This window comes from Suricata suricatta, chromosome 9, assembly GCF_006229205.1.
Source record: "Suricata suricatta isolate VVHF042 chromosome 9, meerkat_22Aug2017_6uvM2_HiC, whole genome shotgun sequence".
NCBI classification, from domain to species: Eukaryota; Metazoa; Chordata; class Mammalia; order Carnivora; family Herpestidae; genus Suricata; species Suricata suricatta.
In genome coordinates, this window is record NC_043708.1 from 131,586,157 (window position 1) to 131,610,841 (window position 24,685).

A 24,685-nucleotide genomic window follows, 5' to 3' on the forward strand; every position below is an offset into this window, starting at 1 on the left:
CAACTCAGCTAATGAAAAGCTACTATACTTCCGACTCCCAGTTTTATGCCAATAGACTTTTTGTTTATAACAGCCCCGCCCAAACCCCCTCTATAAAAAAGCCAGTCTCTTCTTTGTTCTTGGGACTTGTGTGTAGTTTCCTGGTCGTCATCTTTTCCTGGTTTGCCATTTTCTCCTATTGCCAAATAAACCCAATTTTGTCGGTAACATAACTGGCAGTTTATTCTTAAAAAAATAGTTGTAATAAAAATTGTTAAATATATATTTTGGAGAGAGAGAGAACATAAGCAGGGGAGGGGAGAAGCAGAGAGAGAAGGAGACAGAATCTGAAGCAGGCTCCAAGCTCCGAGCCGTCAGCACAGAGCCGGACATGAGGCTGGAACCCATGAACCGTGAGATCATGACCTGAGCCGAAGTCTGACACTTAACTGACTGAGCCACCCAGGAGCCCTTGACAGTTTTATTTTTAAGGTTAACAGTGAACACACGGAGGTGCTCCAGGAGCACTCACTCCATGCTTTTCTTCCACCTGACTGTTCCTGAGTTATACCCTTTTATAGCAGACCGGTAACCCAGGAAGTAAAATGTTTCTCTGAGTTCTGTGGGCTTCTCTAGCAAGTTAATGGAACCCGAGGAGGAAAACTTTAATTTATACTCAGTTGGTCAGAAGTACACTTGACAGTGGACAGCACAGGCGCTGACTCCCCTACGAAGCCAAAACATAACTAATAAGTAGCCTTCCCCAAAACATGGCTAATGAAAAAGTTGACTGGAAGCTTTACTGATACCATAAACAGTCAATTAACACATATTTTGTGTGTGACATACATAGGTGGTGTATTCTTTTAGCTAGAGGAAAGAGAATGCTCTGAAAATCATAAGGAAAATACATTTACAGCACTGTACTGTATGGGAAAAAATCTATGTGTAAGAGGATCTGTGCAACTCACACTCACGTGGTTCAAGGCCCAGGTGTACAGGTGACAACCTGGACTTTGAGACTGAAGTCTGCAGTGGGGGGCAGTCTTGTAGGGCTGAAGCGAAACCTTAGCCAGTGGGATCTGACGCTGTCTCTGAGTAGTGTCTGAGTTGAGTTTAACTGTGGGACACCCAGCTGGCATTCCATTGTCTTTTGGTGTAGGGGACCCCTCTGCCCCCACCAAGCACACATTGGAATTTGTACCTGAATCAAAGACCAGCAGACTCTCCAGAATGATGGCTCAGTTGTTGCACTGCCTCTTGGTTCTTGTTCCCAGATTCGGGGACACTCAGGAGGGGCAGGGAACACTGACATTGTGCACATTATGGATGAGATTTGTAGGGGGTGGCACTCCCCTGATGGGAGACAGAGATGTCAGTGGAGTGCCTGCTGAGCCTGTTCTCCTTAGGCTAAAGCGCCCAGTAGAGGTGCCAGAGCAAACCCAAGTCTTTCTCAGAGGGAAGTGTATCAAGTGCCTCTGGGTCTTTAGATGTCTCTTCACACCTAGAATAGGAGTTAAACATTTAAATTCTGCTATTTTGCTCATTATGGATTTTGTGTGTGCGTGTGTGTGTTACAGTAAAACCTTGGTTTGTGAGCCTAATTTTTTCTGGAGACATGCTTGTAATCCAAAGCACTCATATCAAAGTGAATTTCAAGAACCATTGGCTCAGTTGTGATCCTGTGACTTTCAGCGTCACGTACTACTTGTATTGCAAGCCAGGGCTCATTTGTCAAGTTAAAATCTATTAGAAATGTTTGCTCATCTTCTGGAACACTCACGGAACAAGTTACTCGCACTCCAGGGTCTTGCTGTAATGTTAATTTGTAAAAGTATTGCATTCAAATATCATTTATCTTGACTACTGCATTGGAAAATTAAAATTTTGCACCCAAGCTAGGGCCTCAGTTGTCTCACCCTAGTCCTGGCTCTGGCTGGGATGTTGAAGTCTGAGCTCCTCAAGGGTATTAAGCCCAGGATTGAAGTGTAAGCACCGCTCTGCCCTGGGGAGTGGTATTGGACTTCATGGCTCCTTTATGGTTCATTGGGGCTGCATTTGAGAAAACAGAGATGGTATGTTTTCCCTGGAACAGCCCTTATTCTAGATGTGAGGAAGACAGATACACACAAAACTTGGTTCCTTCTCTATCTAGTGAAGGTAGGATGGGAAACATACCAATACCACGTGGTGAGTGTGCTGTCAGAAGTAGCTCATAGGGATGCGGAAAATGGGGAGACCCCAGACTCAGCCTTTAGGGGGTGGGGGTCAGAGTCTTATGGGAAGTTATTGGTTCACTTGAAGGATGATTTGGCATTGATCACGCTTCAGGAAGAGGGAAATGCAGGATCACAGGTACAGAGGGTTGAGCAGGAAATTATAAGTAGTTCCACATTGCTGAAGCATATACTTTGGGCAGGGAGTATGAATAATAAAGCAACAAGAGGCAAGTGCCATGAGACCATGAGGAACTTTGGAAACCCTGTGAAGGACCTCTGACTTTATCCTACATGTAATGGGGGGTTATTGAGGTCTTTGAAGCAGATGGGGAACATGAGACTCACTAATGTGAAGATGAAAGCTGTGCCTTAAATAACCTACCTAAAAAGTAGCATATAGGGTTCTTTATTCTCCACATTCTTGCCAACATTTGTTCTCTCTGTCTTTTTGATTAAAGCCATTGCAGTAGGTGTGAGGTGATCTCTCCTTGTGTTTTGATTTGCATTTCCTTGATGATGAGTAATGTTGAGCATCTTTTCATGTATGCATTGGCTATCTAGTATGTCTTCCTTGGGAAAATGTCTCTTCAGGCCCTTTGCTGATTTTAAAATTGGATTATTTGTTTTTCTCCTATTGAGTTGTATTTTTTATGTGTATTTTGTATATCAGTCCTTTATCAGCTATATGCTTTGTGACTCTTTCCTCCCACATTGCCTTTTCAATTTATTGATTGTTTCTTTTGCTGCACAGAGCTCTTTAGTTTAATGTAGTCCCAGTTGTTTATTTTAATTTTGGTTGCCTGTGCTCCTGGTGTCCTACCCAAGAAATCATTACCAAAACCAATGTTGGGGAATTTTTTCCTCATTTTTTTCCCTAGGAGGCTTATGGGTTCATGTCTTATGTTTGAATCTTTGATCCATTTCAAGTTAATTTTCTTGACTGGTATAATATAGGACTGCTAGGTATAGATACAAAAGGATTGAAATCAGAATCTTAAAGAGCTATCTGCACACCCATGTTCACCTCGGTATGCTTAACAATAGACAACACATGGAAGTGACAACACACACACACACACACACACACACACACACACACACACAGGAGTATTATTCAGCCTTGAGAAAGAAGGAAATCTTGCCATTTGCAACAACGTGGATGGACCCTGAGGGCGTTCTGCTACGTGAGATAAGTCAAACAGAGAAAGACAAATACTGAATGATACCACTGATCTGTGCAATGTTAAAAAGCTGGCCTGGTAAAACAGAGAGTACATGGTGGTTACCAGGGGCTGGGGAGTGGGGGCGTTGGGGAGATGATCCTTAAATGTACACACTTGCAACAAGTCAATAAATGAGTTCTTGAGATCTAAGAAAGAAAGAAAGAAAAGTAGAAGAAAAAAAATAGCATGTTACAGTGCGAAGACCCACTCTTTGGGATTCAGGGGAACTGGGCCTGGGCTACACATTGGGCTTTGCTTTTATTGGTCACTTCAGGGGACCTGACCAGTTCTCCCTTCTGGAACCTCAGTGTTGCCTCCTGCCTAACCGAGGGTAGGGTGTCAAGCGTGGCAAGAATGCCTGAAAACATCCACATGGTGAAGTTTGGCACTACTTTAGGTTTCTCTTGAGAAAATAAGAATTTATCCTTACTGCTCAGTGGAACTTTTCCCTCAGAACATTATGGACTAATGTTTCTGCGCTCTGCCCTATGTTTACAACGAATCTCAGCCTACTAGCATGAGAACTGGCCTAGCTTTGGTCCACAAAGTCTCTTCTCTATGTCTCTGCATAAAGTATTGATGCTTTTTTAAAATTAGTTTTTTTTCTGTTTAAGAAACACATTCTTCTTTTTAAAATTTTAATTCTAGTATAGCTAACATATGGTATTATATTAGTTTTATGTGTAAAATACAGGGATTCAAGAATTCTATGCAATACTCAGTGCTCATCAAGATAAGGGTGCTCTTGGGGTGCTGGGGTGGCTCAGTTGATTTAGCGTCCAGCTTTGGCTCTGATCATGACCTCATGGTTCCTGGGTTCAAGCCCCACATCATGCTTGTGGCTGTCAGCATAGAGCCCACTTTGGATCCTCTGTCTCCCTCTCTCTCTGCCCCTCCCCTGCTCACACATGCACTTGCTCTGTCAAAAAATAAATAAAAGAAAAAGATAAGTGTGTTCTTAATTCCCTTCACCTATTCTCACCCCCCACCCCCTTCCCCTGGGAACAATCCGTTTGTTCTCTGTAGGTGAGACTCTCTTTTTTGGTTGGTCTCTTTTTTCCCCTTTGCTTGTTTGTTTCTTAAATTCTACATGTGAGTGAAGTTCATTGCTTATTCTTCTGCTTATCATGCTGATGTTACTACATGGATTCCCATGTAGAGGAGTCCTGAAGGCTAACTATGGAGGCAGAGCCCCTGGACCCTTATGTCAGTGAGTCCCCTCATGGCCACCACTTAAGGAGCACCCTTCGACCAGTTCTTACCACCGAAGTCTCTCTCAGCCAGAGGGAGCACAGTCCCACCACATCCACGTGTGCCTTCTGACCACACCGCCTCTCCCCTTTGGCATTCCTTTGTAAAGACGGCTGCCTGTGTTTTCATTGCAGAGCTCCTCTGACAGGGAGTCCATCCTGACCATCCTCCAGGTTCTCGGAGATCTGCTTTCTGTTGGTGAGTAGGAGAAAGTGGGGGCATGTGGCTGTGGTGTCTCCCGGAATCTGTGTGGCCTGGAGGGTATGGCTCCAGCTCGAGTTCTCTGTCAGAGACTCAATCACCAGCCCATCTTTTTCATTGAGGTTAACAAGACCCAGGATCAAGTGGGCCAATTGTACTTGGGGCTCTAAGGCTTCTTTAGTCTTGTCATGCACCCTCTGGTGACCCAAACTTAGGAGGAAATTCAGCTTTGGGTGGTTCTTCTATGATATCTCATCAATGGTTATCCCAGGGTCTTCAGAGAGAGCTAGCCCTTCATGACTCTACCCCTCCCCTTCCTTGGCTCCCCTCTGTTTTCTCATTTAGACAGCCAGGTATTGGCAACTTCTTAACATATGTCAAGTACAGATGGGAATATGGGGCAGGAGGTGGACTTAGCAGTGTGGTAAGCTCTTAAGTTTTCAAGAAAAAGATGACAGAGTTCACTCCACCGGAATCAACTGAGTTAACTGGGGGAGGCCTCGGCTAGCTCACTTCAGCGTGAAGGTGCTGGAAAATATACCTTCTAGGACATTGCAATATTCACTCATTTTCATTTCTGTGTGTGCCAGCCACGTTGCATTAGAAAGAAATGTTAACACCAAATAGATGATGCCAAAGCGAATGTCCCTTTCGAGCCACAGAGCCTCCAATTACAGGTTTAAGGGGAAGGGTCCAGTCATAGTGAGGTTTTCCTACTGGCTGTGCTGCCCTCCAATGGCAGAGTGACTTCCCAGCAGTCCGCTGAGTGAGGTACCCTCTGAAGGTGAAGCCAATTGTCTTCCGGGATAGCGCCTCCTTCAATTTGTCCAGAGGTGCCTGGAAGACTTGGAATGAGACCTTGGAGTTCTCCTTCTGATATGGGTGCTCATTATTGCTCCTTTAGTAGAGGATGATACTTTTTTGGGGGGTAAAAAATCAGAGAGTCTTCTTTGCTGATAATGTCCTCCTGTTGGCCACCTTGTGAGGTCAGCCATGTCCAGTGCATGGAGAATCACCAAGGTCCCCTTCCAAGTTGAAAGGTAATCATTGCTTTTGAGCTTGTCCTGGGGCAAGGTGGGGTAGCCTGTGTTCACAATTATTCTTAAGTAGAAAGACCTATATATTTTATCCTAGCCTTACACCCCCCTTTTTAAAAAAAAATGAACATTTATTCATTTTTGAAAGACAGAGACAGAGCACGAGTGGGAGAGGGGCAGAGAGAGAGGGAGACACAGAATCTGAAGACAGGCTCCAGGCTCTGGGTTGTCAACACAGAGCCCAACGCGGGACTTGAACCCACAAACTATGAGATCATGACTTGAGCCAAAGTCAGATGTTTAACTGACTGAGCCACCCAGGCGCCCTCCACACCCTTTTCCAAACTCCTGAGATAGATGATTGGATGCCTATTTCTTAAAGAAACACTCTAGCTATTTCCATATACTCCTGCCATTATTTACTGAAGACCAGCACCAAAAAAATCATTATACCATAAATTAAATTATTCTAGATAAACTATCACCCCAATCCCTGTTACAGATGACCCACATCTATACCAGAAGAATACTGATGTTCTGTCTTCTGTAAAGGGTATGATTCCAGGTAAGCCTGTATGTGTGTTTATATACATGCACCTGAAGTCCACATGCCTACACTCAACAGGTTCTCAGGAAAGTGGACTCCATTTATTATGGCGGTGGCTGGTAAGTGCAGCTAGCTTCTTACATACTCCATTACTTCTCCATTCCACACCTCCACACCCATCCCTTACCTAAATAAAAGCACAACTTTATACAAGTTGCTTCAGAAGCCACACAGACTTGGTGTGGAATGAAGTGATCCTTGCTCCTTCTCTCTCTGTGAGGCCCGCTTTCTGCTCTGAGCAAATGAGGTACTTACGTGGGGGCCTAGCTCTCCTCTGCTTTCTCCCTCAGGCACTGACCGAAGAATTCGCTACATGATCAGTAAGGGCGGCAGTGAGGCCCTTCTGCGGACCCTGGTGGACGCAGCGCGGGCAGCTTCCCCGGACTATGACGTCCTCCGGCCCCTTTTCCGGCTGCTGGCCAAAGTTGGCCTACGAGGTACCCACACACCCGGCCCTGAATATGACTGAAAGGCACTTGTGGGGTGGTTATCATGAGAGCAATTTGGGAAACTCTTGTGGGGGAACTTGGGGCAGGAACTAGGAACCCCGGTCGGTGGTGGTGGCCACGGGACCGGCCTCAGAGGAGAGGTGATTTTGTTGTCCTGGATGTGCTAGGGCAGGGCCTAGAGCAGGCTCTGGCTCCAGGGGCGTGGAGCAGGTGGGGGACCGAGGGGAAAGAGTCCCAGGCGGTTTTCAGTCACTTACCAATAAACAGAACCATCTTACACGGACGTTTGTTACATGAGTGCATCACTTTCCCGCAGCTGCCATAAGGGATTATCACAAACTGGGTGGCTCAAAACAACATAAATTTATTCTCTCGCCGTTGTGGAGGCAAGAAAGTCTGAAATCAGCATGTTAGGAGGGCTGGTTCCTTCTGGAGGCTCCGAGGGAGAATCTGTTCGGCGCCTCTCTCCTCACGTCTGTGTTTCTAGGCATCCTTGGGGCTTCTTGGCCTGGGCGCACATCACTTCGTTTTCTGCCTGCATCCCCACATGGCGATCCACTCTATGTATCCTTTGTTGCGTCCTCTCCTCTTCTCACAAGGGTGTTGGTCACGGGAGGCAGGGCCCATGCAAATCTGAGTGACTTCATCTTAACTAATTAAATCTGCAAAGACCCTATTTCCAAATAAGGGAACATTCTGAGGTTCCAGGGGGACATGAATTTTGGGGGGCCGGTGTTAAACCCATTACTGACAATCACATGGAAGTGGAGCTTTCTTCATAGAAAGGAAGATGGGGGCCTAGAACTCTGTCCACTTCTACTCGATACCCATTTCTTTTTTCTCAGAGAAAGCCCTAAAACACCTCCCGAAAACCGTAGAAGTTTGTGGAGCACAGTTTAAAAAGCCTGGGCATACAGATGTGTGCACACCTTGCAGCCTAAGCTCCCATCATGCGCAGTCTTCCATAAGTCCTAGTGGAGAAGCCCAGGGGCTGTGAGAGGCGGGCCTTTGTTGGGCAGTGGAGCCAGCAACAGCCAAGGGCACGGGCACTCCGGGGCACTCTTACGTTTCGTGGTTTGGATCTCTGCTGCGTCCATTCAACATTCCACTAATAATGACTGACACCCAGGCATCGGCCAGCACCTGCGTGAGAGTGTTCCAGACAAAACCAATGTAATTCATTCATTGAATATTCAACCAGGCATTTACTACATGTCTCCGGGGACTGGGCACCATACTAGGCACTGGGAACACTGGTGACCCAGACAGGTAAGGGGCCTTCTCTCACAGAATTCACATGCAAGTGGGGAAGGGCAGACAGTGATTCATTAACTAGACAAGAGCAGACTACGACAACTGGCTAGTGGCCATGAGGGGAACACAGGATGATGTTCCTCTCAGACAGTGTAGTCAGAGAGAAGTGGCCTTTGAGCCAACAGTTGAAGGATGAGAAGTCAGCAGAGCAAAGTGTGGTCAGGTGAACTTCAGAAAAAGATTGAAGAGACACAGGCAGTCTCTCTCTTGGTTATAAACAGTATAAACTGGGACACCACGCCTGAGTTACAGGCCTGGCCCTGACACTAATTAGCTGTGTGACCTTGGGCGAGTTACTTAACCTTTCGGAACCATTGGGCCCTCCTTTATAAAGTGGAGGTATCAGTACTTCTCCGGTTGGTGTAAGAATTGAGGTTGTGAGTGACCTGCCAGAGGCCTGGCAAACAAGAGTCATGTGGGTTTCATGGGAGAAAGCGAGACCAGAGCTGTACCAGGGCCCTGATTTCCAAGCTGCCTGGACACTGCTGTCCTTGGATCACCACGGCCTCTGCCATCACCAGATTGTAGCCCTCACCCTTGCCATGCAGGCTGCCATCAGCCGACCGAAACAGAATGGAAATGAGCTTGGCTGCTCAGGAGTGGAGCCCGATAGATGTTTCGCTTCTGGTGCTGGGAACCGCTCATATTAGTTTGGTCACCACCTCTTTGCCTGGAGGTGAATATAGATAAACCAGGTTTGGGACACTGTCTCTTTTTCTTACTTCCAACTGCAGTGAGTCCAACAGTGCTGGTATTGTGCAAATGCAAACATAGCAACTTGGCCATTGCGCTTTGGGAAGGACACAAATGTGACAGGTGGCGCAGTCACCTGTTACAGAAAATGCCGGAACCAGAGAATGAAAGATATTTTCCCTTTATTTTTTATGCTTGCTTGCTAATTATTAAAATAATGATGACCTACCTGCAACACTAAATACTAGATTATCTGAATCAATAATTTAGAGAAAATTGGGGAGAAAAATTTATTTTCTTAAATTATGTTTTCACTTTTTAATATAAAGCTCACTATCATATAATATTGCTTAGGTCTAACCATTGTTAACATTTTGCCATATTTTCTTTACCTATTTATTTATTTTACTAAAAATTTTTTTTTAATGTTTATTTATTTTTGAGAGAGAGAGAGAGAGGCAGAGTGTGAGAGGGGGAGGGGCTGAGAGGGAGACCCAATCTGAAGCGGGCTTCAGGCTCTGAACTGTCGGAGACTCATGCAGGACTTGAGTTCATGAACTGTGAGATCATGACCTGAGCCAAAGTTAGATGCTTAACTGACTGAGCCACCCAGGTACCCCTATTTATTTATTTTTAAAGTTTATTTGTTTTGAGAGAGAGAGAGCATGGGGGAGGAACAGAGAAAGAATCTTAAGCAGGCTCTGCACTGTCAGCAAGGAGCCCTATGTGGAGCTCGAACTCACAAACAGTGAGATTACAACCTGAGCTGAAATCAAGAGACAGGCACTTAACCAACTAAGCCATTCAGGCACCCTTTCAACGGTTTATTTTTATTTGAACTATTTTAAGGAAAGTTACAGATAGAATTTTGCTCTTAAATATGTTCGAGTGCATTTCTTTGAAAAGAGATATTTTCCTCTACAACCTCAACACATGATTACAAATCTGACAAGACGAACCATGCACACATAATGTATACTCATTTCGGTTTCTCCAAATATCCCAATGGGGCAATTACAGACACATTCAAAGAAGCATCCAATCACGTTCCACACATTGGATTTGAATGTCGTGTAACTTACATATCCTATATTCTAGAACTATCTTAATGGAAGAAATTTATACCCTACTAAACTAGAAATCATATTTGAGGACAGCCAGAAAAATGCTTCCATACAGGGGATGTGAGTCACACAACCCATAAAGCCTCATGTCCATGTTGCATGAGGAATAAATGGACCCCGTGTATGCCCTGCCTTAGCTCTTCTGAGCCATCTCGTTCCAATGGGGACACACTTAGTAGCATTTTATGCGAGATCCATAACTGTCATTGGCTATCATCATTCTCTTGCCTCTCCCATCTTTGCCTTCCTGTTCCTCATGCATTGTAGAACCTTCAGAATTCATGTGAAACACAGCTAAGATGGATTGCTTTGTGTTCATAGATAAAAAGTTTGGACAGAAAGCACTGGAGTTGGAAGCCCTTGATGTGACGTTAATTCTGGCCAGGAAGAACCTGTCTCACAGCCAGAACCTCCTCCACTGCCTCTGGGCTCTGCGTGTGTTCTCCTCCAGTGGTGAGTGACTCAAATTATGGCTCTCTGGGGGCCTGGGCTGGGGACACCTACACACCATTTATGGCTGGGGGTTGGAGGGAGGGTATAGGTGAAGGGTACATGTCATCTCAACAGAATCAACAAGCCGCAAGGAGCCTCCTGTCCTAGAGGCTGTGGAGGTGAGCAGTTCCTTTTGGTCTCTTCCTCATCCAGGCAGAACTCTTGACTTCACTCCCAAAGTTAGATGTTAGTGTTGTTTTCCGGTGGGAACAACTCATTAGACTACTCTAGGTCTCTCTATTAGTACTACAGGGTGAGAAAACCCTGTGGCAGGAAACAGATAGGACTTCCTTTGGGCCTTATCCTATCTAAGGCACAGAGCAATGTCAAGAACGACCCTTTGTATCCCAAATCTCCCTCCTGTGTCCCTGAACTTGCTTATTGATCACAGCATCCTTTACCAAAACATCTTTTACCTCATTTTATCTCCCAGTGCTTCTCAACATAGTCCTTCAGGTGACTAGATGCATCACAGCACATGGCTTGCCACTTCTTTGCCATCTCCTGATCTGGATGGTTCCAGGTTATTATAACCACCCTGTATCTTGATTTACCATTTTGTAGCTCAGAAGAAGAAAACGAGGCTTGGAAGACTGAAGTACTTGTTTGAATTTATACAGACAAGTTTGGGGTCTGAGTTTCTAACTCTAAAACTCATGTTTAGTCTCCATCTGGGGACACTTCCTATGAACAGATTCGATTTTGTACCTCCCATCTCACATAGAATGAGCACAGACGTTATTTCTCTTTTCTGAGCCCCTTTTCTGCACAGTGGAAGTGATGTAATACTCTCTAGAGGGAAGAACATGGCTTAGATCCAGGAAGACCTGGGTTTGACTTCATTCTTTGGGAGTCCTATGGCATGGGCACTTAACCTGTTTACTTCCGTTTCTTCTTTTATAAGATTATGATGGTAATAAGAGCTCATAGACTTGGTAGGTGGGATAAGTGGGGTGATGTTCATGGGTATGTTTGTCACTAGCAGTTGCTCAATTAGTTTTCTTTCTCCACTATACTATTTTCCCTAGTCCTTTGAAATAATAGGAAGGAAACACATATAAGGGGGGTAAGGAGGTGACTTTTCCCTTTAACTATCCTCAGAACTGCTAAGATCCTTCGTAGGGTCATATTCCATTGGCTAATTCCATTAACAACCATGGAGGACCCATAAAGAGAAAATATTTCTAGGAAAAAACAAGATACATCCTTGACTCCATGTTCACAGATAGAGCCTCCTCCCACACTCATGTGTTGACCAGAAAAATCAGAGAATATTTGGGAGAGACTGATAAGATCTATATAAACCAATCCATCTTTAATTAAGGAAAGCCTAAGTGAGGAGCTGTGGCTTTGTGTAAAGGCAACTCTCATTAATAAACAGCCAGAGAGTCAGCCATCCCCATTTGGAACTTTCCACCAGCACCAGATTTGAAGTATCTCATTTTAGTTTCCTAAACAATAGTTATTAAGCTGAATAACCTACCTTTCTTGATATATATATACATATATATGTATATACATGTATATATATGTATATACATCTCTATATATAATATAGAGATCTTGAAGAATTCATTTTAGCAGGGAGCTCTAAAGAAATGCAGGGATTTGCCTGTAGGTAGGAGGAGGTGGCCATTTGTCTCGTGTTCTAAGGCTGCATTTATTGTACCAATGAAGTGTTTCATAAGATATTTAAAAAAATCATACTATCACTCTCTATGCATTGACTTCACTGATGAGAGGTGAGCAGAGTTCACAAAGCCTGTGGACGGATGGCTGTCCCTTCGGTGAATTGTTAGCCACTGTTGAAGGTTTCAGAAACCTTTCTAAACAGCTCCTATCTGTGGAAGGAGTTGGCTGGAACCATAATGGGTCTGTGACAGCCAATGAACCCTTCAGCAGCCCTCTCCTGGCCAATGGGAATGTTGATAGAGCGGCCAGAGGTCTGACCTTGGGAAGGCAGCCAGCCAGGAAGAACTCAGGGAGGCGGTTTCTTATTGTTCCCATCTTTCAATTTCGAGTCTAAAGTCTTCCATGTTAGAATCTGTGCTCCTAAAACTATTTCCTTTCTAACTCTACTTAATATGGGAATTTTGCTGAATGATTTGCCAAGAGATTGCTCCAACATGTTTTCCTAGTTTAGAAATAAAGGGCTGAGTTAGTAGCCATGAGAGTGGAAGATTGATAGGCAGGATTGGAATGCCAAATCCCTGAATTTTGATCCAGGCAATTATGGCCTGTAGCAGCCTCAGGAGGGACATATGCATAGAGAGTGTTCCAGGAACACTCAGTCTCTGTAATCACTGAGACATCAGCCTCAGTCTCTCTCTGGTGGACTGTACTGGGATGAACTATATTAGAACCCCCCAGATTTTCATTTATCCTTCTTTCCTGAGGCCTGGAGCCAGCCAGGATAAGCCTCCCTTGTTTCTCTCTGTTTCTCCATGACCCTCTTGTTCCCACTCACATTTCCTGGAACAAGCCTGGCCCAAAGCACAAAGCATTTGCAAGTCTTGGTTTCAACACACCAATGAAGTGGAGGAAAGAGAAAAGAGAGTCACACCTTGGAAGATCCCTTCCTTTCTTCTTTCACTGAAACGTCTGCCCCCTGCTGAACTGATTCCATTTTGTATCTTGTAGGTTCCTCTTATTTTTTGACATGACCAGGGCTCTTCCTGAAGTGAGCTGAGTGAAGTGAGGGACTGGGATGTTGTGGAGAGACCAAGGCATCACTGGAAATGAGTGTGACGTCCAGAGGTTTTGGGTCCAAAATATGTATCTGTACTTCCCATCTTGCATAGAACGAGCACAGATGTCACTCTCTTTACTAGGCTGACCAAATACCCTTTTAGTTATTTCCTGTCATTTAGATATATGACTATATTTTCATAACCATCCAACTGGGCAAAAAGGTGAGAATTTCCCAGGCTAGTTCCCTAGGAGGGGGCAGAATTCTTCCCTTGACATGCTAATAGGGGCATAGTTAAGTCTTAGCCTTACTTATGGGAGATCCAACTACAAAAGTTGTCAGGGAACTTGGAACCAGCGTGCAAAGGAAAGGGAGCCATTTTCTTTATTAGTTTGCCTCCAAGAGCATTAAAGAAGTCAGTCCATGCCGGACTGAATTTTAACCCATTTACTCGTGACTTTTCTTCATTGTGAGGTCTCCGAATGGCAGAATGTGTCTAAGAAAGTATTTTGTAATATACTAGCAGTATGTGTATATGTGTATATGTCCCTGTGTGTGCATGAGTGTATGTGTATGTGCATGTATGTATCATGTGGGAAGTTGATGGTGGATTAAACCACTTGAGTTGAAACCCAAAGATCGACCTACAGAAAAATCTGCTTGGCATTTGCCTTGACTATTCTGAGTAAGAATACAGTGGATAAGTAAAGTGGGCCATCAGAAATGAAAAACATAACTTCACGGCTTGGGCCCCCTTTGAGAAGATAGTGTGAGAAGATAATGTGTGCTTTACTACAGGTGATCTTTGCTTCCAGGCCAAGGATGAAAAGAACCTAGAGGTTCCCTGCTTTTAAGTGGCCTTTTGCGAGGAAGGCAATGGAGTCCCCGATCATTTAGGGCCACTCTGTGATGCTGAGAAGGATTCTTGGTTCAGATGGTTCAATAACTGCTGTGATTTGGTCTTTCTCAGTCACCACAGGAGCCATGCTGGGAATCAATGGAGCAATGGAACTGCTTTTCAAGGTCATCACCCCTTACACCCAGAAGCGCACCCGAATAATCAGGTACAGATTTGTAATAGACAAGGAGGTGAAGAAGGCCTCGTGTCTTCCCGCAGTGTTTCTGGTTGAGTTGAGTGATGACTTCCCACCGAAGATATGGTATAATGACTATGCTGTCTCAATGGGCATCTCTCCCCATCACATGTGTCATTTCCTCTCATCCTCACAATGACCCTGAAGGGACACCTTATCACCCTCATGCTCAGATGAGGAAATGGCCATGTGGAGAGAGCTTTATCCAAGATCACAATGCTAGGGGATGGCAGAGCTGGGATTTGAACCCAGGTCTTTCTGACTCAAAAGCCCATGTTTCTTGCCTGAAGCCTTCTAGCAACTCCCTTTACTCCCAGCAACTCTACATAGTGTGCGAAGCCCTTAAAAGACAGTCTAGAAATGGCAGGCAGAGGTGATGCTCCGCAGGCTGGCTCTAGAGCCAGCCACTTAAATTTCTGATATGAGATCCGGCATTACCGTAGTCCATCTTGCTTGTATGCTGGGTTTGAGATGTACTTTTATGATTAGAAAGTGTAACTCAACCCCCTCTCTTTGGCCCTGCTTGCTGGTGTGGCGTGAATCACAAACTTAAAAAAGGGAGATGGTTGGACATGAAGGAGATATGCGGAACCATTAAGATCCATCATTTATGGGAGTGACTCAGCGAGGACCTTGAAAGAATATTAGAAAGGATTCAGCCAATTTCTGAGATATATGGGGTCATTTGACAAAGCAGCATTTCCATGCCCAGCCATGAGATTTTCCGCACCTCAGCATCTATCTTAGGCTCTTGTTGCACCTATGTTTCTTTTCGGTCACCACCATAGTGCCATTATCATCCATCCTCACCTGCGGCTCTCTGTGCCACATTTCCTAGAGTAATATACATTATATTTCAGTTAAAAAAAAATTCCTCATCAAATATGTTGAGAGGCACTGAGTTCAACAAAGTTATGGAGATTCTTTTACGGTAAGTCTTCCCCGAGCCTTTGTAAAGCTGGTACACATCCAGAATATCTATGATGGGTTCTTAGGACACTCTGTCCTAAACCTGATTAGGCCAGGGAACTGGACTTGTTCAAAGGCCGCCTTTTTGGGGGAATCAGTGTTTTATGTATATCACTTTAGAAACCTCTGGAGAGTAAATGTATTGCAAAAATGAGATTCAACTAAATTCTACCAACAGATCCTCAGCAAGTAATACAGAACTTCGGAGTCACAAGCTCAGTCACTGAAAAAGATGAACTGTCCTGATTCTTCTGTAGTTGTACTTTACTTTCATCTTAAACTTCCATTTACATCCACTGGGATACCTGTGATTTGGATGTGTTCATGTTTATCATTATATGTAGGCTTTTGCTTCTGATATCTATGGTCTTAACATATCCTTTGGTTACCGGTCCATTAACTTGATCATTTTCCTCTATTGACAAGCCCTCTTCGAATCTGCTGGTGTTTCCATTTATTTGTTTGGCAGCTCAGGAGTGCCTTCTGGACACTATGTGAAAATCTGATGGCTACTGGGACCTTCCACAGAGGAGTCTCACCTAATCATCTCTTCTTGCCAAATGGTGCCATGCTGTTTGGAAGAAGCCTTCCTAGCCAACCATGGCACTAGACTCCTCGCTTCTGGGGTCCTGATAGGTTTTATTGTCTTCCTTGTTCAGGCCGCACTGGGGCAGGGTAAGCAATAATGCACGGAAGCCCCCTTCTCAAAGACTCACACCAAGTTGCTGTGTCTATTGCTCTTTCTCTCTTGCAAAGCAAGTTGAAGTTGGGCATAGATCTGATCAAGGTGCCATGGGAAAAGACTGTTTCACGGGGGTGGATATTTGCAATGACATAAGGAACCTTTCAGGGACCTCAGGCTGATTTCTGCTTTTCTGATCTGTTCTATAAGGTTTGGGCAAGATGTCCTTCTTGAGTAAAATGCCAAATTAATGCCAAATGTCCATAGAGAAGAGGCTTCATGACCAACCACTACCACTGGGCAGTCATGACCATGGCATTCATTTATGACCCTGCCCGGTCTTGAGCTCCTTGCAGGGTTATCCCATCTGATTCTTTCCTCTTCTCTGTGAGGCAGGTGCTATTACTGTGCCCAATTTCACAGGGAAAAAAATGGAAGCTGAAAGAAGTTAAGTGATTTGCTCAGATTTAAGCGGAAGAGCTGGGATTTAAACCCTGTCTGATCCATGAGCCTTAGCTCTTAAAGCACCACTGGAGTATCTTACACGGTTTATTTCCAGCATTTTATTTCCAAGCCACCGTATGTAAGAGGATCATAAACACTTAAAGTTTGTTTAAATTTTTGTTGCCGTCTAAATGGCTCATACTTGTAAGCAATTTGCTTAATGATAGGGGTGTCTTTCTCCTCAATCGAATGGCTATTTCCTCCCAAAGGCTAAATAAATGCCTGCTCCCTCCATTTTCAGATTCTTTCCCACAGCTGCCTTGTTTTCTACCTACTCCCAGCCCCCCATAGCCAGGTAAGAACCAGAGCACTGAAATCTGAAGACCAGCATTGTCAGCTAACCCTCTTTCTAGCGGATTCCATGACGACTCATTTAACCTTCCTTAACGGAGCTTTCACGTTTCTCCAAGTATGAGTGTCAAGTCCCACCTCTTGGGTTTGTTGTGCCCATTTAGAAATAATGTGTAAAAATCTTGTAACCTCTGATGTGCCATAACACTGTTAAACATTGTTAATACAAATCCGACCGGCTCCCTGGCTGGTGGCTTCAGGTCAGGCAGCAGGACCAGAGGAGAGCACGGGAATGGGGACTTTCTGCCACTACTCGCCTTCTCCCACGGACTTTATGGCCCCGAATAGTGACTAAGAGGTACCCAGACGAGTTCTGTTCAACTCCATGTGGATGCCGGCACCTGTGGGTTGAAGGGGTCTTCGGGACGGGGGTGAAGCACTCTGTCAGAGGACACAAATAGCCTTACTGAGTATCATCCCCCAAATGCTAGCGTGCTATGGGAGAGTTCTCCTGGGGTGCCTTTGTAGGAGCCGATGCCCAGTGTTGTCACTTTGACTCCTCCCTGCCCCGGAGATTAAACCAGCCCTACTTCTCCAGCACAAACCTAAAATTAGTGGTGCAGCTGTCCTCCGGTGAAGCCCTGTCTCCACAGAGTACTCAGGGTGAGATTTACGACAGAAGCACTCATTGCACACCTTCTAGAGAGAAGGGGGGTGCAGGGCACTGCTACCCTCTGTGGCTTGTGTCCGTCCTCACCCCAGGGGGAGGCGGCGATTCCCAGCCTGGCCTTCCTCACTTCCCCAGTACCTGCCATATTGGCATAGTTTTCCTGCCATGCATTTGTGTTGGCTTGCCCCTCTTCCTTCATGACTGGTACCCCAGCCTGAGCACGGTTGCTCCTACAGCCCTCTACCTGGTCTTCCCTGACTTCAAAGCAATGAGCAACCTGTTTCAATCTCTATTCCGTCTTTTGGTTCCTCCTGTCATTTATTTCTAGCCTGTTCTTCCCACACATGGTACGCCCCCTCCTGCCCCAAGTGTCTCCTCAGTACTGACCTTATGCTGGAATGGCATTGCTGCCTTAATGAATGGTAGAGACTTTCCCCAGCCTCCAGGCCCTACCTTGTGCTAACTACTTCAGCTTACCAGGCAGAAGGGATCTTCTCCCTCAGTGCTCCTCTAGCACTTCAGGTATACTTTTTCTTTAACATATAACAGATTTAACTCTGTACTACCTTGGCCTGTGTGTCTTCTTTCCTCTCTAAATTCTAACCTTAAAGGTAGAAATCAAATCATTTTATCTTGCTGTTCTCTCTAGGGCCTACCCAAGTACCTGGGCTATACAAGGCTCTTAATTCAGTTAAAATTTTTTTCAATTAAAAAACTTTTTTGGGGCACCTGGGTGGCTCAATCGGTTAAGTGTCTGACTTCAGCTTAGGTCATGATCTCATGGTTCAGGAGTTTGAACCCTGCTTCGGGCTCTGTGCTGACAGCTCAGAGCCTGCAGCCTGCTTCAGATTCTGTGTCTTCCTCTCTCTCTGCTCCTCCCCCACTGACATTCTGTGTGTGTGTATCGCTCAAAAATAAACATTAAAAATTTTTTTAAAATAAAAAATGTTTTTGTGAATAACTTATCCAAAGATGAATAAAAACCAACATTTACTGAGTGTGCATTATAGTGGACACTTTGTATGTATGAACCAATTCCTCCTTGATCCCAAACTGACCCTATGTGCATGGTTCCATCATGTCCAAACATGCCTGGGACATGGCGTGGCCGGCCTCCAAGAACGCTGTTGTGTGAGGGACTGAGGTGCCTTCTGGGCAATTACTTATTCTAGGAAAGTGAGAAGCAGTGACCTTCGGCGTGAAAGAGAATGCAATCCCACTCACTAGAGGGAAGGAAAAACTTGAGTCTTCTCTCCTTTCCTTGTCTGGGGAACTGACCTCATCTGGCAGAAGGGAATGGTCTGAGTTTGAATGGATGCAAGGGGCAACATCCACATTAAAACATTGCTTTGTATTTGAGATAGGCTTCCAGGATTTGGTTTGATGATTGGTTCAGCTGGGGCTTTAGAATTTATGGGGGAGCTTTTTATAGCAATAGGGAGGGAGGAGTGATACTGGGCCAGGGCAAGCTGGCTCCTGCTAACTTGTTCCGACTGTGGACAAATTTGTTTAGCTGCACCAAAGCTGTCTCCACACTGTCCAGTGTCACTAAGTAGGAAAATTTATTGAGGTGAAGAAGGATTTCTTGTCTGTGACTGAATCATCTTATGACCTTAAAGAAGCTTATGTTGGTTCCAGAAGCAGACACCTTCTACCAGGAGCTGTGTCTCCTTTGTTCCTTCATTTCCAGAATGAGCTGAAGGGTTTTGGTAACAATAATAATGGCCATTTTCACTCTGCTCATCCACTTGACCATTTCCGAAGCATGCCACATCCCCTCTGATCCTGTTGGAGTCTCACACACTGCTATTTAACCCCAGCTTTGAAGCTGAGTTACCAGCTGCTGTCATCAGTTTGCCACCCAAGACTTTAAACTTTACCAGCTTGTCTTTTCTGTGAAGACATCAGCACAGGTCAGAAATGGGGTGAGTCTTCAGCAGAGAATCCGGTTCTCAAACTTCATTGTATTCCTTGACCACGGAGCCACTCCTTGAATAAGAGGACTTGGGACTATCCACAGGCTGAGCTGGTTCCTTCATCTCTCACCTTCAATTGCTCCTGAGCTCTCCAAAGAATACAGGAGGCCACGAAGTATGTCATTTGAGACCATCTCACAGAGGACAGCATCTCCAGTATTCCCATCCCTTCAATGTCCTCTCGGATTTTCAGCAGGGTCCACCTGCTGTGGTTTATTCTCTCTAGGCTCAGAGGTTCCTGGGGGGCCTGGGTTGCCGTGGGGCTGTGGGGCTCAGAGGCTATGTGTTCTACCTGTGCTTAGACACCTTGGTGACAGCAGGAGACGGATGTGTGGGTGTTCAGTGAGTCCCATAAGCAAATTCTTCCACTCCCCCCCCCCCCATTGTCCATCCCATTTGCTCCCTGGGCTCAGAATACTTTCAGGTGATCTTCCTCCTTCAAAGGCCCGATCTCCAGGCATCTCTGGCATTTGAGCTTTGCCTGAGTGCAGGATTAGTGGGCATTGCTTCATTGGCAGCCCTTTACGGTGATTTCATCTTCAATTTATGAGCTATAAAAAGTGTCCTGCTCCTTTTTTTCCTCCCCTGCAAATCACTGTGTTTTCCCAGAGCCAGGCCTTCTGGGCTTTCTCCAACCATCACACCATTCCACTTTATCTGACAGATGAGTGGAGACTCAACCAAAGCTAATGGGTTCCCTGAGATTATGAGCGATTGGGTGACTCAGCTACTTTGTCACCAAGACAAAGAAGCAAATTTTCCTCTTTCTCAAAATAGTTTCTGAATTTCTCCCTGGGTGTTCATTTCCTCCTACCTCCCCATTAATGGCTTTGTGACTTTTTGCTGCTCTCCACTCAATATAATTAGACTCTGTGGTCTCCAGGGCACGGGCTCACATTAGGGGTTCAGAAGCTCTGTGCTCCTGATCACTTGGACTCAAATACCTTGGAGTAGGAACAAAAAATTCCACCCCAGCCTCCCAAGTGTTGATATTAGGAGTGTGCACCATGGCTCAGCTTACTGACAGAGTGATTAGTGCATTTGCCATCTGACTCCAAGCCTCTAGCTGATGGTGGAATGAATAGTTTCCTACATATATTAAGCCTTGGCAACTAGGTTTGTTGGTTTAAATCCCTTTCAGCTTCTTGGGAAGTCAGTGATCTCTCCCTGATTAGGGCCAGTCATAGACATTCAAGTCATCAGATCTAAAGTTAGAAGGTCCTTAAGGATCTGTTGGTCCAACCCCTTCATTTTAAGATAAGGTCACCAAACCCCAGAGAGGCTGAACTGAGCTTTCTATCCTAATTTCAGGACACTGTTCATTTCTCTAAGATGCTTTACTGCACAAATTAAACATACTCTGAGCTAGGACTTTCAACATTTAGTCAACAATATTCTAAGATCTATCTTGGTGGTAGGCATGGGGCTTGAAAACAACGGAAGGTGGACCCTGTTCTCCGGTAAATTGCTAATAAGCCCGTGGCAACAATAACAATGCAGTGTGGTAGGAACTTTCTGACCCAGCATTGGCCTTGTGAATGGGCCAGTTTCCTGTTGTGTGGAAATAGTATCATCATGTCTTTATCCAGATGTGTCCTTAGAGCCCTGTGCTTCAGGAAGCTCTGCATGTTGGAGAACCTTCCTTGAAATGTATAAAGTACTCCCCAGGTACCTGATATGGGCTTGGATTGGCAATGCCATCCAGGCAGGGCTCCTAGTCAGAAGCCTCAGACCTCAGCTTGGGTCATGATCTCATGGTTCATGAGTTTGAACCCTATATCAGGCTCTCTGCTGTCAACACAGAGCCCATTTAGGATCCTCTGTCCTTCTCTTTCTCTCTCTCTGCCCTCCCTGACTTGTGCTTTCTCTCTCTCAACATAAATAAATAAACTTAAAAACATAATAAAGTAGGATGGCTTGGCAAGCAGATCACTCACACTGTCTGGCATGGTATTTCTTCCTTAGCATGACATGAGATGGGGCAAATGGAAAGTTATTGACATGCTGATTTGAGGGTGCATCAGATCGTTAAAAAGTGGCTCCAAATGAAAACATAAAAAACCTTGGATCCTGCATATCCTGGGATGGCCCTACATGTGCCACTTCACCCTGGTGAAATTCTCTATAGAAACTCCACTTCCATCTTTATCTGCTGAAGCCTGCACTGTCTGTACCCCTCCATCGATTTGCCCACATTATTCCCCTGGAGACTAGAGGCAGCCACTTAGGAACTTTCACTTTCCATAGGAGTTAATCTTCTAGCCCAGCCTGACTCAGCAAAGAGCTTTTGTAAAGAGGTTTGCATGTTCCTGTCAGTCATACACTCCTCACAATCCTGCAACTGCCTGCAAATATGTGGGAGAGGAGATTTTGAAGAACCAGAGGGGTATGAAAAGACCCCCTCAATAGAGGCTATTGTGACCGTCACCTTTTGCTTTGAGGAAAGCCGTATGTCTAACAGGCCATTACTAAATTCTTCAGAGATTCATCCCACACTCAGACATCACAAATGATAAAGTACCTGGGGGAAGGAAACACACTTTGTTTTTCCTGTGGGGCTGTAAGTGGGTGCTGTGCCTGGAGATGTGCTCACTTAGCAGTGAAAAGCCAACTCAAGTAGCTGGAAAGGAAAGGGTCAAAAGGAAGACATTATGCAGATGTATAGTCATCTAAAGCTAGCAGCTTTTATTTTTTTAAATTTTATTTTCATTTTGAGAGAGAGAGAGAAAGAGAAAGAGAGAGAGGAAGAGAGAGAAAGCAAGCAAGAGAGAGGGGCAGAGGGAGAGAAAAAGGATCTTAAGGAGTTTCCATGCCCAACATGGAACCCGATGTGGGGCTTGATCCCATAACCCTAGAATCATGACCTGAGCCAAAATCTCATCAGATGCTCAACCAGCTGAGCCACCCAGGTGCCCCTAAAGCTAGCTGCTTTTAAGAATTTAGGCAGAGACTGCAGGATGGGAGCAGATTGGAGGCTTTCTAAATTCAATTGTAGTGCTATTTCAATATTAGATCTCATGTGATCATTGATTATATTTAACAGAGCCAATGAGGAAAATGGCTAGAAAATAATAGACTGCCATTTAAAAGAAATGAATTATTATGTTAGGTTTGAGTTTCTTTCAGGTGGTACATAGGAGGTATTTAATAAATGCCAGTGAAATAAATAAATACTTATTTTAGTTTGTCTGAGTTGGTCTCTGCTAGCCGTTTATTCATTCAGTATGTGTTTTGGGGGTATTTGTTATCAGGAGAGATGTGTGAACTTTGAGATTAAAATAAATAGTCCTGTCCTCAAGGAGCACATATCAGCATGTAAACCAATATAATAAATAATATAATGGCAGGATGTTTGAGGAAGGCAGATCTTAGTCTACCCCAGAACTGGCAAGGAGGAATTCCCTGAGAAGGCAGCTTTTGGTTTGACATAGGGAATGGTTTCTAAGATTTAAGATTATAAAAGGAGAACCTTCCAGATAGGGGTAGAAACAAAGGCAAAGACAACATAAGGAAAAAGAAAAAGAAAACATGAAAAAATATTGGTTTATATAAGGCTGAACTATATTGCAAGAAAGTAAGGTCAGGGAGCTCACCCAAATTGATTTGGAACGCACTAATATCTTACCAGACAATAAAAGAATGGAAATATATAATACACAAAGAGAAAATAGAAAAACTGATAAACTCATAAGAATATTCACTTCCCAATAATCAGAAAACACAATTTAGATCAAGACACCAATTTCACAAATCAGAGTAGCAAAATTTTGAAAAATGATGTTGGTGAGGATTCAATAAGATGGGCACTCCTATATGCTGCTAGGAATGTAGGTTGAGGAAGTCTTCATGAGAACAGTGGGGTGATGTATATCATGTTTTGTTTTTTGTTTTTTTGTTTTGTTTTAAGCTTCTATTAACTCAGTTTTTTCACTTCTTGAAATCTGTCCAAAAGAAACATTGAAGAAAGTTGCAGAAGACTTGTGCACAAAAATATCAATATAGTATTATCTGTAATTGGGAATCTTATAACCAGAAAAAGTATGATAAGAGGGCATGATTATAGTAAAAGTGATATAGTTATACATCATAATATTATGTATTAAGGCAACACACAAAAAATAGATTAGGAATGATGTACACCAATGGTAATAGCTTATGGTTAAATACTGACTAGAAGAAGTAAGGTTCAAATTCAGTATGATCCCAACTAAGCCCACAACTTCTACTTTAGGCAAATGTGAAAAAAACGGGGACAGCTTTATCTTGATACCTGAAAACACAAATCACATATTAAATATATAAAAGAGTGTTTTTAAAGATACTAGACATCAGGCAATAAAGGATAGTGATCCCTGAGAAATGAACCCTTAAATTATCCTGGTTAATGATGTTGAGAGTTTCCAGGTTGCAGTGCCAAGAGCCACAGACCCCAGATACAGCTTGGTAGATGGGTTGGCGTTGATGTGACAGAGCTGAGGAGAGGGCTGAGAGTCTGGAGACACCAAGGTGCCCAGGATTCATAGGGCAGAGTGCTGGAAGGAAGAGAGCTGCACAGAGACAAGGAACTCTGAATAACTTCAGAGGTTCTCCTTTAAGAATTCATCTGTATATTGATCAGGGTATACTTACAGGGAAACTAACCAAAGCTAGGGGAAATTCACCTGAAAGGAATGGAAGGAGCAATGCCTAGTGCTCACACAGGGCTGTATATAATGCTTGGTTCTACGAGACAGACTGGAAAACCTATTGATTTTTCGGGTATTAGGTAGAATACACAGAATCTTTTTTTTTGTTTTTTTTTTGTTGTTTTTTTTTTTAATATAGATGCAAAATTTTTTATTTTTATTTTTAATTTTTTTTCTCATAATATTTGTCAAATTGTTTTCCATACAACACCCAGTGCTCTTCCCCTTAAGTGCCCTCCACCATCACCACCACCTCTTTTCCCCCCTCCCCCTTCCCCCTCAACCCTCAGTTCATTCTCAGCATTCAATAGTCTCTCAAGTTCTGCGTCCCTCTCTCTCCCCGACTCTCTCTCCCTCCTCCGTTCCCCCTGGTTCTCCATTAGGTCTCTCTTGTTTTCCTGCTAGACCTATGAGTGCAAACATATGGTTTCTGTCCTTCTCTGCCTGGCTTACTTCGCTCAGCATGACACCCTCAAGGTCCATCCACTCTCCTACAAAGGGCCATATGTCATTCCCTCTCATTGCCATGTAGTACA

General features: G+C 44.3%; 1 protein-coding gene across 1 annotated transcript in view; it reads left to right on the forward strand.

The window, feature by feature from the left end:
- The first annotated feature begins 1,338 nt into the window (after nt 1-1,338).
- The window catches only part of AGBL1 (ATP/GTP binding protein like 1), a 681,509-nt gene continuing 658,162 nt past the window's right edge, over nt 1,339-24,685 (forward strand). Inside the window, exons 1-5 of the mRNA XM_029952682.1 lie at nt 1,339-1,364; nt 4,782-4,870; nt 6,808-6,954; nt 10,419-10,550; nt 14,249-14,342. Of these exons, the coding sequence (XP_029808542.1) occupies nt 1,339-1,364; nt 4,782-4,870; nt 6,808-6,954; nt 10,419-10,550; nt 14,249-14,342 (488 nt within the window). The remainder of the gene's footprint in view (nt 1,365-4,781; nt 4,871-6,807; nt 6,955-10,418; nt 10,551-14,248; nt 14,343-24,685) is intronic.